The 14,683-nt window shown below is 36.3% G+C and overlaps 1 protein-coding gene across 1 annotated transcript in view; it reads left to right on the top strand.

Moving 5' to 3' along the window:
* DNAH12 (dynein axonemal heavy chain 12) overlaps positions 1-14,683 on the top strand; it is a 168,404-nt gene that overhangs the window by 136,566 nt on the left and 17,155 nt on the right. The window contains exons 59-65 of the mRNA XM_040246424.1: positions 2,663-2,835; positions 4,368-4,508; positions 8,962-9,120; positions 9,289-9,433; positions 11,229-11,379; positions 11,833-12,086; positions 12,280-12,420. Coding sequence (XP_040102358.1) covers positions 2,663-2,835; positions 4,368-4,508; positions 8,962-9,120; positions 9,289-9,433; positions 11,229-11,379; positions 11,833-12,086; positions 12,280-12,420 — 1,164 coding nt within the window. The remainder of the gene's footprint in view (positions 1-2,662; positions 2,836-4,367; positions 4,509-8,961; positions 9,121-9,288; positions 9,434-11,228; positions 11,380-11,832; positions 12,087-12,279; positions 12,421-14,683) is intronic.

Here is a 14,683-nt window from a genome sequence, read left to right as displayed (position 1 = left end):
GCATTTTGTTGTGATCCACACAATCAAGGGCTTTGGCATAGTCAAGGAGATGTCTTTCTGGAACTCTCTTGCTTTCTTGATGATCCAACAGATGTTGGCATTTTGATCTCTGGTTCCTTTGTCTTTTCTAAATCCTGCTTGAGCATCTGGAAGTTCTTAATTCACATGCTGTTGAAGCCTGGCTTGGAGAATGTTGAGCATTACTTTGCTAGCATGTGAGATGAGTGCAGTAGTTTGAACATTGTTTGGCATTGCCTTTCTTTGGAATTGGAATGAAAACTGACCTCTTCCAATCCTATGGCCACTGCTGAGTTTTCCAAATTTGCTGGCATATTGAGTGCAGTAGTTTAACAGTATCATCTTTCAGGACTTGAAATAGCTTACCTGGAATTCCATGACCTCCACTAGCTTTGTTTGTAGTGATGCTTTCCAAAGTCCACTTGACTTCAGACTGCAGGATTACTGGCTCTAGGTGAGTGATCACACCATTGTGGTTATCTGGATCATAAAGTTCTTTTTTGTATAGTTCTCACTACCTCTTCTTAGTATCTTCTGCTTCTGTTAGGTCCATCCCATTTGTGTCCTTTATTGTGCCCATCTTTGCATGAAATGTTCCTTTGGTATCTCTAATTTTCTTGAAGAGATCTCTAGTCTGTCCCATTCAATTGTTTTCCTCTATTTCTTTGCACTGATCACTGAAAAGTAATCATTTTTTTGCATTGATCACTGAAAAGTAATCATTTATTTACATTGATCACTGCAGTGGTAAATAGTACTTGGCTGAAAAGTTAAGGGTTAAATAACAGAAGATTTAAATGAGAATATTAAGATCATACTTTCTTTTGTAAAGATGTCATTCATTTCCATTGTTGATAACTTTGTTTTACTTATAGTCAAGATGGAGCTTCAAAACTTACTTTTAATTGTAGTTATACTGTAATTTGGGGGAAAATTTGCTTGTAAGGAACACAAACCCACTCAAATTGGGGATATTTTATTTTCCCAAGGGTAGGAAGTACATGTAGGCCTCAGGAATGAAGGGAAAGTGTTAAATTTCTGTGCTCTTTGTCTCTCCTTTTCTCTAAGGTTGTGTGGTCCTCATACATGCTTCATTCTGCTCCATCTGGAGACCAAGTTCTTTTCTGTAAAACTTCTGTACTGTTACTTTGTACTTTTATCTTGCACATAGAAACCAACTCTGATACCATTGCCTTTTAGCTCTAAGGCTGAGCACCACCTGATTTCAGTTTTTGATGCTCCTGAAGATCTAATTCTCTGGAGGGAAAGTGTATTAGCTTATATTGGGTCTGGTTCTGTCCCTACCACCTGATTGAATCAGCTGAAAACAGGATCATTCAGTATAAATGTGGCTACATAGGCAACTTATTCAGCAGAGTTTGTGGATAGTATGTCCAAAGAAGGGAGAGTGGGTTGGAAAAGTGCTCTATACGCTTCTCCTATAGAATATCAATGTATCATACTGAGTTGTCATTGGAATGACTGTTGCCTTGAAGAAATTTTTTTTTCTTTTGGAGGTTGAATATCTATAACCCTATTAGAAAAAAAGTTAAAATTATGAGAATCTCACTGAAAAAAAAAAGATGTTCTTAATGTAATAAGAACAACAAATAAACAGCCAACAAATACTTCCAAATTCTTGCTTTGCTAGACTTTGTGCTGGATTCTGGTAACATGTTGGTGCCTTAAACCATACACGTATATACACACTTTCTCTCTCTCTCCTTCTCCCTCTGTCTCTGACCTATTAAAATAAAAGAGGGTGTTCAGTCACTAAGTCATGTTGGACTCTTTGCAACCACATAGACTGTAGTACACCATGCTTCCCTGTCCTTCCTTATCTCCCTGAGTTTTCTCAAACTCATGTCCATTGAGTTGGCAATGCCATTCAACCATCTCATCCTCTGTCACCCTCTTCTTCTCCCGTCCTCAATCTTTCACAGCATCAGGGTCTTTTCTAATGAGTTGGCTCTTCACATCAGATGGCCTAAGCACTGGTGCTTCACCTTCAGCATCAGTCCTTCCAATGATTCAGGTTGATTTCCTTTAGGATTGACAGATTTGACCTCCTAGCTGTCCAAGGGACTCTCAAGAATCTTCTCCAGCACCACAATTTGAAAGCATCACTTGTTCGGCACTCAGCCTTCTTTACGATCCACCTCTCCCACACATATGTGAATACTAGAAAAATCATAGCTTTGAGTGTACGGAACTTTGTTGCAAAGTGATGTCTCTGCTTTTTAGTATGCTGTCTAGGTTTGAAAGAGGGTGAGTGACAATAGTAGATACGCATCAGATTAAGGCAAAGAATAAGCAAAGATTGACAGCTTTGTCTTCCTCAAATAAGAAAGAGATAATTGATGAGTAGTTACACCTTTGATCTGTAAAGATATTTTTCTTTCTTTTACCTTCTTTCTTTCCACTCTCTCTTTGTTCTCTTCCCTCTCTCCCTAGTTCTTTACTTCCTTTCTTTCCCTTTCTTTCTTTATAGATGTTTGCATAATAAAGCCCTTTCATGTAATCCATGCCCCTATAATTTTGTCATTAACTTAGGGGATATTTTTAATATAAATTTCATTGTATGAAGTATATATAATTAAAACACATCTCCTATTTCTTCATCTTGATTTTTCTCTTCTTCCAGATTGCAGAAAAAACAGAACTCAAAATAGCGGAGTCTCGAGAAGGTTATAGACCTATTGCTAAACATTCATCAGTGTTATTCTTTAGCATTGCAGACCTGGCTAACATCGACCCCATGTACCAGTACTCTCTCATCTGGTTTGTGAACCTTTATATCAACTCTATTCATGACAGGTAAACATTCTCTAGCATCATTCATTCTCCCTAGGTTGTATTTCCACCATCCTTTCTATTTAAAATATATAACTTTCCTTATTATTTATATAATACGTATTCATTATTGATCATTACAAAATATGGGGAAGTGAAGGAATGAAGGAAGAAGTGAAGGAAAGAAGGAAGGAAGGATGGGAAGGAAGGGAGGAAGAAAGGGAGGAAGGGAGGGAGCAAGGAAGGAAAGGAAGAAGGAGAAGGCAAGCAAGCAGACCTCTCTTCTAAATTTTATTTCACTCCTACTCAAGACTGAAGCATAGAGGGATTAGCTTTAGTCGTTTCCCCACCTTTCTTTTACATATTTTGCTAAGGCAATAACCTATCTTTGCTAGCAACTCCAGTTTATCTTCCTCTAAGGTCCCTAAGAAGTTTCAGCTCCACATTTCTAATCATTTGCTAGATGTTTTCGCTTTAACCAATTAATGAATGTACACAGATCTTGGAATTAGACTGGAGTAAGGGATTAAATTTCAGTTCTTCCAAGGGATTAAATTTCAGTTCTTCCAAGGGATTAAATTTCAGTTTAACTGAAACTTAATTTCAGTTAAATAGCTACATGAATATAGGCAAGACAGTTAACTTTTCTGTAATTGGCTCAATTTTCCTTATCTGTAAAATAGGGATAATAATAGTACCTACCTTTAAGAGTTCTTTTGAGAATTAAAAGATAATATTTATAAAGTATTTTTTTTAATGTCTGGTATTAAGTAACTTGTTAAGTAGGAAAAAAAATATGATTTGAGCCTAGCGTATGTGTTCTACATGGGCTCTTATTAGAACAGTCTTTCCTGAGTGATTGAAATCCCTAAGCTTTCCCAGCTAGGATTTGGAATTTGAATTAACTCACCCTACATGATGGAGGATATTCAAGCTGAAGAATTGACATAAATATCAATAGCAAGTCGACGAGGATGTGAAATCATCAGAACCCTCATGTAATATAGTGCATCCACTTTGGAAACATTTTTAGAAGTGTATATATCTGAATTTCTGTGCTGTACTTCAACTATACTTCAGTTAGAAAAACAATAATGCTGCAGTAAACATAGGGGTACACATATCTTTTGAGTTTGTGTTTTTTGGAGTTTTTTAGGGCTAAATACTCAGAAGTAGAATTGCTGGATTGTATGGTAGTTTTATTTTTAATTTTTTTGAGAAACCTCTGTGCTGTTTTTCATAATGGCTGTACCAATTTACATTTCCACCAATAGTGCATGCGGGTTCCCTTCCAACGATAACATCTTCTATAACTATAGTACAGTATCACAACCAGGAAATTTACATTGATACAGTCCAGAGAGCTTATTCAGATTTCACCATTGTTTTATATGCACTCGTGTGTGTGTGTGTGTGTGTGTGTGTGTGTGTGTGTAGTTTCATGTTTTTAACAGTGGTTATTTTGATAAAATAAAACTTGTATGTTAATTCATGTGTAACTGATTTTTTCTTAGCTTTACTTGACTCAATATATTTTCCTTTTTTTAACCTTTCAGTAACAAATCCAAAATTTTGGAAAAGCGCCTAAGATATTTAAATGACCACTTTACATACAATTTATATTGTAATATATGCCGATCGCTATTCGAGAAGGACAAGCTATTGTTTTCCTTTTTATTGTGTGCCAACCTTCTTTTGTAAGTTACTTGCTTTTTCTTTATTTTAAAAACCTACCTGGAAAACCTAATCAGTGGCTTCTCACAGAAGGATATCATGTTTTTTCACTCTTTTTTCAGTCATGAATTTAGTTGTTCATTTCTCTCTAGTAGTGTTGGTGTTTTTATGTTTGACTTAAAATTTGGGTTATACAAAAGAACTCAAAAAATGTTCAACAGTCTAGTTAATTCCTACAAAGCAAAAATCTGTGTAACTACCATTCATATCAGGAAATAGTTTTTTTCAGGGAATTCCCTGGCATTCCAGTGGTTAGGACTTGGCACTTTCACTGCTGGGCCTGGTCAGAGAACTGAGATACCACCGTGTGGTGGGTGGCATGGCCAAAAGAAAAAAAATAGGGTTTTTAGATTGGCTTCTTTCACTTAATATGCATTTAAGGTTCTCTGTGTCTTTTCATGGCTTGATGATTTATTTCTTTTTAGCACTGAGTAACATTTCATTGTCTGCATATACTACAGTTTATCTGTTCACCTACTGAAGGACATCTTGGTTGCTTACAAGTTTTGAAAAGTATGAATAAAACTGCTGGAACCATTTGTGTGCAGGTTTTTGGATACATGTATGTTTTAGCTTATTTAGTTAAATACTAAGTGTGATTGCTGGATTGTGAATAAGCTTATTAAGTTTTTTTTAAATTATGTTTTAATTGAAGGATAATTATTTGACAGGATTTTGTTGTTTTCTGTCAAACATCAGTATGAATCAGCCATAGGTATACATATGTCCCCCACTTCTTGAACCTCCCTCCCATCTCTCTCCCCATCCTAGCCCTCTAGGTTGATACTGAGCCCCTGTTTGAGTTCCGTGAGTGTGGAGAGAGTAACATGGAAACTTACATTACCATGTGTAATATAGATAGCCGATGGGACTTTGCTGTATTTAGTTTTGTAAGAGACTGTCTTCCAAGATATTCCATGTGGCACCTCAGCTTTTTAGGAATCTTGGCTTGTGGTCCTTGGGGTCCTGAATGTTGATACTGACCCACATTCTAGAAGAAGCAGGAACTCAGAAGCCAGCACATATTGAGCAGAATAAAGTGCTGGAGGAGTAATTTACTTTCTTACTTATGGGACCATTAAATTATTAAAAGTTTTTCCTTCTTGATTCATATTTTCTCTGTGAAAATTACTTTGAAAATGGGTCCTAAGTGGAAGTTTAAACCCGTTTTACATAACAGGTCCCAGAAGAGACCCAACAAGTATATAGTGTACATCTCATAATCCATTGCATTCTATCAGCGGTGAATGAGATTTCCTGTTGCTTCACAACCTTGCTAGCATTTGGTCTTGTCAGTGTTCTGGAGTTCACCATTCTAATAGATGTGGAGTGTTGTCTTGTTTTAATTTTCAATTCACTAATGATATATGATAATGAAGTTTGCTTATTTGCTATCTTTATATCTTTTTGGTGAAGTGTCTGTAACGGCTTTTGTCCATTTATTAATCAGTTTGATTGTTCATTTTTTATTGTTGAATTGGATGACAGTCCTTTACCAGATACATCTTTGGGAAATACTTTCTCCCAGCATGTGCCTTGCTTTCTCATTCTTTTGGCAGTGTCTTTCGCAGACCAAATGTTGTAAAGTTTAATGAAGTTCATCTTATCAATTCTTTCTTTCATGGGTCATGCCTTTTGTATTGTATCTAGAAAGTTATTGCCATATCTAAAGCCTCCTAGATTTTTCCCTATGTTCTAGGAATTTCATAGGTTTGCATTTTACATTTAGGTCTATGATCCATTTCAAATAAATTTTTGTAAAAGGTATGTATATATCTAAATATCAATCTATATGTATGTATCTAAATATCTATCTATATAATTTGTATATGTTTTTCTTATTTTCCTTTCTTACACAAAGGGAATACACTGTTAATGTTCTTTTGCACCTTTTTCTATTAATGTAAATGGAAGTTACTTAATAGAGATACCCTTTTGTTTTTTCAGCTTTATTAGATAGAGTTGACATATGATGCAGTCTCCCCATTGTAAGAATACAGTTAGATGATTTTTCTGTGCACTTACACAATTGTGCAACCATTACCAAAATCCAGTTTTAGGATACTTCTATCATCCCCAGAAGTTTCCTTGTGGCAGTTTAGTCAATTCTTGCTCCTACTACCAGCCCCAGTAACACTCATTTGCTTTCTGTCTCGATAGTTATTCCTATTCCAGAAATTTTATGAATGAGACATTAGATGGCCCAGAATATGATCTATCTTTGTCAGTGTTCTATGTGCTCTTGAAAAAACTGTGTAATTTTGCTGTTCTTGGGTGGAATATTCTAAAAAAAGTCAAGAAGGTTAAGATGGTCCATATATCTTCTATATTCTTGTTGCTTTACTATTTGTTCAATTTTGAGAGAGATTTGGAATCTCTGCAGAGATTTCTCCTGCAGTTCCATCAATACTACTTTGTGTTTTGACATTTTGTTATTAGATGTGTAAATGATTAGGACTGTTATGTTCATCTGATAAATCTATTTGACCTTTTAAAATCCCTGGTAAAACCATTGCTCTGAAATCTACTTTCTATATTATTGTAGCCCCTCCAGCTTTCTTTTGAGTACTGTTAGCATCGTATATATTTTTCCATACTTTTACTTTTAACCTATTTGTTTTATATTTAAACTATATTTGTAGATAGCATGTAGTAGGGGCTTACTTGTTTTATCCAATCTGATAATCACTACCTTTAATAAAATAGTTTAGACTATTTATATTCAATGAGATAATAGAGTTATATTTAAATCTACCATCTTATGATTTTATTTTCTGTTTTGCCGATCTGTTCTTTATTGCATTTCCTCATTTTCTGTTTTTCTTTGAGTATTTTTGTGATTCCAGTTTATCTCCTTTGTTCATTTATTAGCTATAATTTTATATTTTATTATTTTAGTGATTTGTTAGGGTTATAGTATATCTTTTGATTTACATATATATATGACAGGTATAAGGTAAAAGGTATAAGGGGAGAGAGAAAAGTATATATATATATTTTTGTGTGTATGTATTTATATATTATATATATATAAAAGACCTTAAAACAATATACTTTCATCTCTCCCTTATAGCTTTTGTTTTATATCTCACTTGTACATATGTTATAAAGCCTGTAGGACATTGCTCTTTTGCTCTAAATAGTCAATTATTTTTTAAAGAGACTAATTATAGGAAAATACTTTTTATGTTTATCTACTAGTTAACCATTCCTGATGCTCTTTATTCTTTTTTGTTGATTCAAATTTGCGTCTCCTTCAAGCTTCCTTTAAAATTTCTTATAGTATAAGTCTTCTGGTAATGGATACTTCCAGGTTTTATAAACCTGGGGAAAATTCAGTGAATTTTTCTTTCAGATTTTAATTTTTTATCTCTGGAAGTTTCACTGATTATTTTCTTTATATTGCCCACTTCTCTCTTCATTACGTTCATGTTTCGCTTTCACTCCTTGAGCGTATTTATAATAGCTCTTTTAACATTCTTGTCAGTATATCATCTGTACCACTTCTATGTCTGTATCTACATACTGATTTTTCTCCTGGTTATGGATGCTGTGAATTTTACTTTGGTAAATGCTGGGGTTTTTTAAATTATTATTTCCTTAAGAACTCTAGACTTTATTCTGCTCTAGACTTTACTTGCATGTACTTAAATTATAATGAATCATTTGACCTTTTCAAGCCTTTTTCTTTTTACACTTTCTTACAGCAGTTTTAGAATAGACTTTATTCTACAGCTAGGTTAGCTTCACTACTAAAGTATAATCCCTCCAGTGTCGCCACTGAACTGTCCTGGTGTTCAATCAAGATTCAAGTCTAGTTGGCAATAACTCATATCTTAAGTCCTGTGTGAATTTTGATAGCTACTTAGTTTACAGCTCCTATATTCTTTGCCTGGGTTCAGCTCCAGATATTCTTTGCCTGGGTTCATAGAGTTTTACCGTCAACATACATAACTTGGCATTTAACAAAAAAATCAAGAGGATATGTATGCTGATTTCTGGAGCTCTTTTTTCATGAATCTCCCTCCCTCTGGTACTCTGCCCACAAATTCCAGTCGCCTCAACCTTCCTTAACTCTGACCTCTTTCTCGTCAACTCCACAATACTCCTAGTTTCTGAGTTTGATTTCCCCTCCCCCACTTTACAGTCTGAAAAGTGCCTCCAGGCAGATAGCTGAGGCAATCATAGGGATCACCTTGTCTCTCTTTTTTTTTTTTTTTCAGGTACCACAGTCCTTCATTGGCTATTATAATTTCTAAAAATAATTGTTTCTTTGATTTTTCCCCCCTGGTTTTTCTATTTGTTAATAGCAGTAGTATAAGTCAATTCTGATTGTTTTATCCACACTATAGAAGCAGAAATTGACTTCACTTAATGTTAAGACAATTTACAACAGTCCTTATTTTGGGAACACAGGGCAAAGAAAGAGATTGAATACCAGGAACTGATGTTTCTTTTAACTGGAGGAGTAAGTCTTAAGAGTGCTGAGAAAAATCCTGATCCAACTTGGCTGCAGGATAAAAGCTGGGAAGAAATTTGTCGTGCAAGTGAATTTCCTGCCTTCAGAGGACTCAGGTACTTGTTTAAACATGATGACTTAGCACTGAATGGTGATGGGTAAATCTGTAATCTAGTGATCTTTAAAAAACAGTTCTAAAACTGTCTTGATTCATCTCCTCATTCAACGATCTCTTTCACTTTTTCTCAGTGAAAGGATAATTGTTAAGCTTTTATTTCCATTAGGGATCATTTTTATGACAATGTATCTGAATGGCGTGAGATCTATGACAGTAAGGAGCCACACAATGCTAAATTTCCAGCACCAATGGATACAAGGCTAAATGAACTACAGAAAATAATCATTCTTCGGTGCTTAAGACCTGATAAGGTAAAAAACAGATGGGTCCTATTTGGAACCCAGATAATCTGCCACTTATAAAACATTAGGTTTAAAGTTACTATTATTTGGTACTTTAACCTTCATTTCAGATGCTCAGATGGGTTCACTGAGGTCCTTGGATCTGTAGGTTTATAGTTTTCTTCAACTTGAGAAAAACTTTGGCTATTATTTCTTCAAATATTTTTTGCCCATGATTTCAATTAAATATACATTACACTGCTTGATGAGGAGGGCCTGGCAACCTACTCCAGTATTCTTGCCTGGAGAATCCCCATGGACAGAGGAACCTGGGGGCCTACAGTCCATAGGGTCATACAGAGTCTGACATGAGAAGTAACTTAGCATGCATACTACTTGATATTATACCACAGGTGTCTGATACTCTGTTAATTACTTTTAAATTTTTTGTATCACTTTTCCTCAGTTGGACAGTTTCTACTGTTGTCTCTAAATGTGGTGATTTCTTCTTTTGTAGTGTCGAATCTGCTATTGTTGTTCATTCGCTAAGTCGTGTCCAACTCTTTGCGACCCTATGACCTGCAGCACACCAGGCTTCCCTGTCCTTCACTGTCTCCCTGAGTTTGCTCAAACTCATGTTCATTGAGTCAGTGATGCCATCCAACCATCTCATCCTTTGTCTGCCGCAAAGTAGACAGGCTCTAAATGGCTAAAAATCTGCGTATTTAGGCTATGTTTAAAACAGTTGAATATGTAATATTTTGAATTTGGTGCCAATAGACTTTTGAGCTAACAGGTTTTAGCCTACTGTGAAAAATAAACAATCTAGGGATGAGGACACAGAGGCTATTGTTGTCCCATTTATGAAACCATCTGATAAAGATGGCTCAGGTGGTAAAGAATCTTTCCTGCAATGTGGGAGTGCTGGGTTTGATCCCTGGGTTAGGAAGATCTTCTGGAGAAGGGAATGGCTACCCACTCCAGTATTCTTGCCTGAAGAATCCCATGGACAGAGGAGCCTGACAAGTTACAATCTGTGGGGTTGCAAAGAGTCAGACACAACTCAGCAACTAATTATAATCTGTACTTTTCTTATTTTTAAGTATTAGGGTATAGACTAAGCTGGTGTAACAAAGAGACCTAAAATACAGTAGCTTAAATGAAATAGAAGTTAATCTCCATCTTTCCTAACAGCCCTGAGCAAATGCTTGAGGGCTGGCAGGGTACAGAGATTCTTAAGATCATCCAGAGACTCAGTTTCTTTTCTCATGCTAGAGAAGTCTCCTGAAGTTTGGTCCTTGTCAGCGAGATTGAAGCTAGCTCATAAACACCACATCTGTTGAACAGGAGAAAAGAGTGTTGAAAGCAAACAGACTCCTTATAAAAATAGAATCTGGAAGCTCCATATATAATTTCTATTTGTATTTCTCTGACCAAAACTTAGTCACTTGGCCACATCTTGCTGCATGAAAGGCTGGGAAAACTTGGGGTTCTGTTACCAAAAAGAGACACAGAATGGGACAGTTTACAGTCTCTGCTATACTGAATGAGATTGAACATCCTTTCACATGTTTAAGATCTATTTCTATTTCATTTTCTATAAGCTGTTTATCTTCTTTGCCCATTTTCTCTTGGATTGTTAGTCTTGTCTCTTACCTTATAGGTACTTTTTATATATTAGGAAAACTAGTACTTTGTCTATGATATACTGCATGTTTTTCTTGTCCATTAGACTCATAGTTTGCTCTTTGTTAGTTTTCAGGAAAGAAGTTGTTTTGTGAAGTAAAAATTACTCTAAAGATTGTATTTTTTCTCTCTTCAACAGATAACTCCAGCTATAACTAATTATGTAACTGACAAACTAGGGAAAAAGTTTGTAGAGCCTCCACCATTTGATTTGACAAAGAGTTATTTGGATTCAAATTGCACCATTCCCTTAATTTTTGTGTTATCTCCAGGAGCAGATCCCATGGCCAGTAAGCATATACTATCAACTTTTGTTGTTGTTTTAGTCACTAAGTTGTGTTCGAACCTTTTGTGACCCAGTGTACAGTAGCCTGCCAGGCTCCTCTGTCCATGGACTTTTTCCAGGAAGGAATACTGGAGTGGATTGCAAGTTCCACTAAGATCTCCAGGGGATGGATCTTCTGACCCAGGGATCAAACCTGTGTCTCCTGTGTTGGCAGGTGGACTGTTTACAACCGAGCCACCAGGGAAGCCTACTGCCAACTTTAAGAAATTATAAATAAATCGTCTTGTTCAGTATCTATTTCCTGGATGATTATAAACCACTTAGTAAATTTGGTATTTATAAGGAAAAGTAATAACTAGAACTTTTCACAGTTAAATACTTGTATATACTGAAACATAAAGCATATTTTATAATTTTAGAATAAACAGTGAAACCATTTATTTTTATGCCCTCTTAGGCCTGCTAAAATTTGCAAATGATAAAGCTATGTCTGGAAATAAATTTCAAGCTATTTCACTGGGACAGGGACAAGGACCCATTGCAACAAAAATGATTAAAGCAGCAATAGAGGAAGGAACTTGGGTTTGCCTACAGAATTGTCACCTTGCTGTCTCCTGGATGCCCATGTTAGAAAAAATATGTGAAGATTTTTCTCCTGAAGTCTGTAACTCATCCTTTAGGCTTTGGCTCACAAGTTACCCATCTCCAAAAGTATGTTTATTTCTTATAGATTTTAGTACATTTATTTGGTTAACTATTACATTGTATATCTTAAATGCTTAACATTACAAGATTTTAAAAATATTTTTTGGAGTCCTCTCTTATACCTACTTTTAATCCACTATGCATTTTTAAGACTTGAGTTGGTTATCTAGAGTAATGCTCTTTGTTTGTTCTGTCTCAGTTCCCAGTAACAATTCTACAGAATGGAGTCAAAATGACTAATGAACCTCCTACTGGTCTTCGGCTAAATCTCCTCCAGTCTTACCTCACTGATCCAGTTTCTGATCCTGAGTTTTTCAGTGGATGCGAAGGAAAGGAACTGGTAATATTCAGCCTCTGGAACTTTTAAAATGTGTTTTACAGTGAAAAATATGAGAACATAAATATTTTATTTAATACTAAACTTTACCCATTTCCTAAGAAGACAGAAATTGTACCTATCTTGTTCATCATTTTATTCCCAATAGTTTGTGTTCTGCTTCGCATGTAGTCAATATTCAAATAAATATTTGTTGAGTGAACAAACTGGAAAATTCTGAAGGAGATGGGAATACCAGACCAGCTGACCTGCCTCTTGAGAAACCTGTATGCAGATCAGGAACAACAGTTAGAACTGGACATAGAACAACAGTTTGGAAAAACAACTGGTACCAAACAGGAAAAGGAGTACGTCAAGGCTATATATTGTCAACCTGCTTATTTAACTTATTTGCAGAGTACATCATGAGAAACGCTGGGCTGGAGGAAGCCCAAGCTGGAATCAAGATTGCTGGGAGAAATATCAATAACCTCAGATATGCAGATGACACCACCCTTATGGCAGAAAGTGAAGAGGAACTAAAGAACCTCTTGATGAACGTGAAAGAGGAGAGTGAAAAAGTTGGCTTAAAAGCTCAACATTCAGAAAACTAAGATCTTGGTATCCAGTCGCATCACTTCATGGCAAATAGATGGGGAAACAGTGGCAACAGTGGCTGACTTTAGTTTTTTGAGCAAAATCACTGCAGATGGTGACTGCAGCCATGAAATTAAAAGATGCTTACTCCTTGGAAGGAAAGTTATGACCAACCTAGACAGCATATTAAAAAGCAGAGACATTACTTTGTCAACAAAGGTCCGTCTCATGAAGCCTATGGTTTTCCCAGTGGTTATGTACGGATGTGAGAGTTGGACTGTGAAGAAAGCTGAATGCCGAAGAATTGATGCTTTTGAACTTGGTGTTGAAGAAGACCCTTGAGAGTCCCTTGGACTGCAAGGAGATTCAACCAGTCCATCCTAAAGGAGATCAGTCCTGGGTGTTCATTGGAAGGACTGATGTTGAAGCTGAAACTCCAATACTTTGGCCACCTGATGTGAAGAGCTGACTCATTGGAAAAGACTCTGATGCTAGGAAAGATTGAAGGCAGGAAGAGAAGGGGACAACAGAGGATGAGATGGTTGGATGGCATCACTGACTCAATGGACATGGGATTGGGTAGATTCTGGCAGTTGGTGATGGACAGGGAGGCCTGGCCTGCTGCGGTTCATGGGGTCGCAAAGAGTCAGACACGACTGAGTGACTGAACTGAACTGAGTGAATGAATATATCTTAGTTTGTACAAAAGTCCAACAGTGCCTTTAGCAGTCTATTTTCACATTATTTTTTATTGTTTCAACAATATGTGTGTTAGGTACCAGATATAAGGCAGTGAGAATAAAATAGACACCCCCACCACCAAAAAAAATCTGTCTTCATGGAAATTCTAATAATAATGTTTTGATGTATTAATAATACTCTTCAGTGTTGTTGTTCGGTCACTAAGTCATGTCTGACTGTTTGTGACCCCATAAACTGCAGCATGCCGAACTTCCCTGTCCTTCACTCTCTAAGTTTGCTCAAACTCATGACCATTGAGACAGTGATGCCATCCAACGACTCATTCTCTCTCACCCCCTTATTCTCCTGCCCTCAGTCTTTCTCAGCACTGGGGTCTTCTCCAACAAGTCTGTTCTTTGCATCAGGTGGCCAAAGAATTGGAGCTTCAGCTTCAGTACCAGTCCTTCCAATAAGTATTCAGGGTTGATTTCCTTTAGGATTGACTGGTTTGATCTCCTAGCTGTCCAAGTGACTCTCAAGAGTCTTCTCCAACACCACAGCTCAAAAGCATCAATTCTTTAGTGCTCAGCTTTCTTTATAGTCCAACTCTCACATCCATACTGGAAAAACCATAGCTTTGACTAGATGGACTTTGTTGGCAAAGTAATGTCTCTGCTTTTTAATATGCTGTCTATATTGATCAAAACTTTTCTTCTAAGGAGCTAGCGTCTTTTAATTTCATGGCTGCAATCACCATCTGCAGTGATTTGGGAGCCCAAAATAATAAAGTCTGTCACTGTTTCCATTGTTTCCTCATTTATTTGCCATTAAGTGATGGGACCAAATGCCATGATCTTCGTTTTTTGAATGTTGAGTTTCAAGCCAGCTTTTTCACTCTCCTTTCACTTTTATCAAGAGGCTCTTCAGTTTCTCTTTGCTTTTTGCCATAAGGGTGGTGTCATCTGCATATCTGAGGTGATTGATATTTCTCCCAGCAATCTTGATTCTA

Source organism: Oryx dammah, unplaced genomic scaffold (assembly GCF_014754425.2).
Source record: "Oryx dammah isolate SB20612 unplaced genomic scaffold, SCBI_Odam_1.1 HiC_scaffold_9, whole genome shotgun sequence".
Taxonomy (NCBI): Eukaryota; Metazoa; Chordata; class Mammalia; order Artiodactyla; family Bovidae; genus Oryx; species Oryx dammah.
The sequence above is the reverse complement of the archived record's forward strand: the minus strand, read 5'-3'. Positions and strand labels throughout refer to the sequence as shown.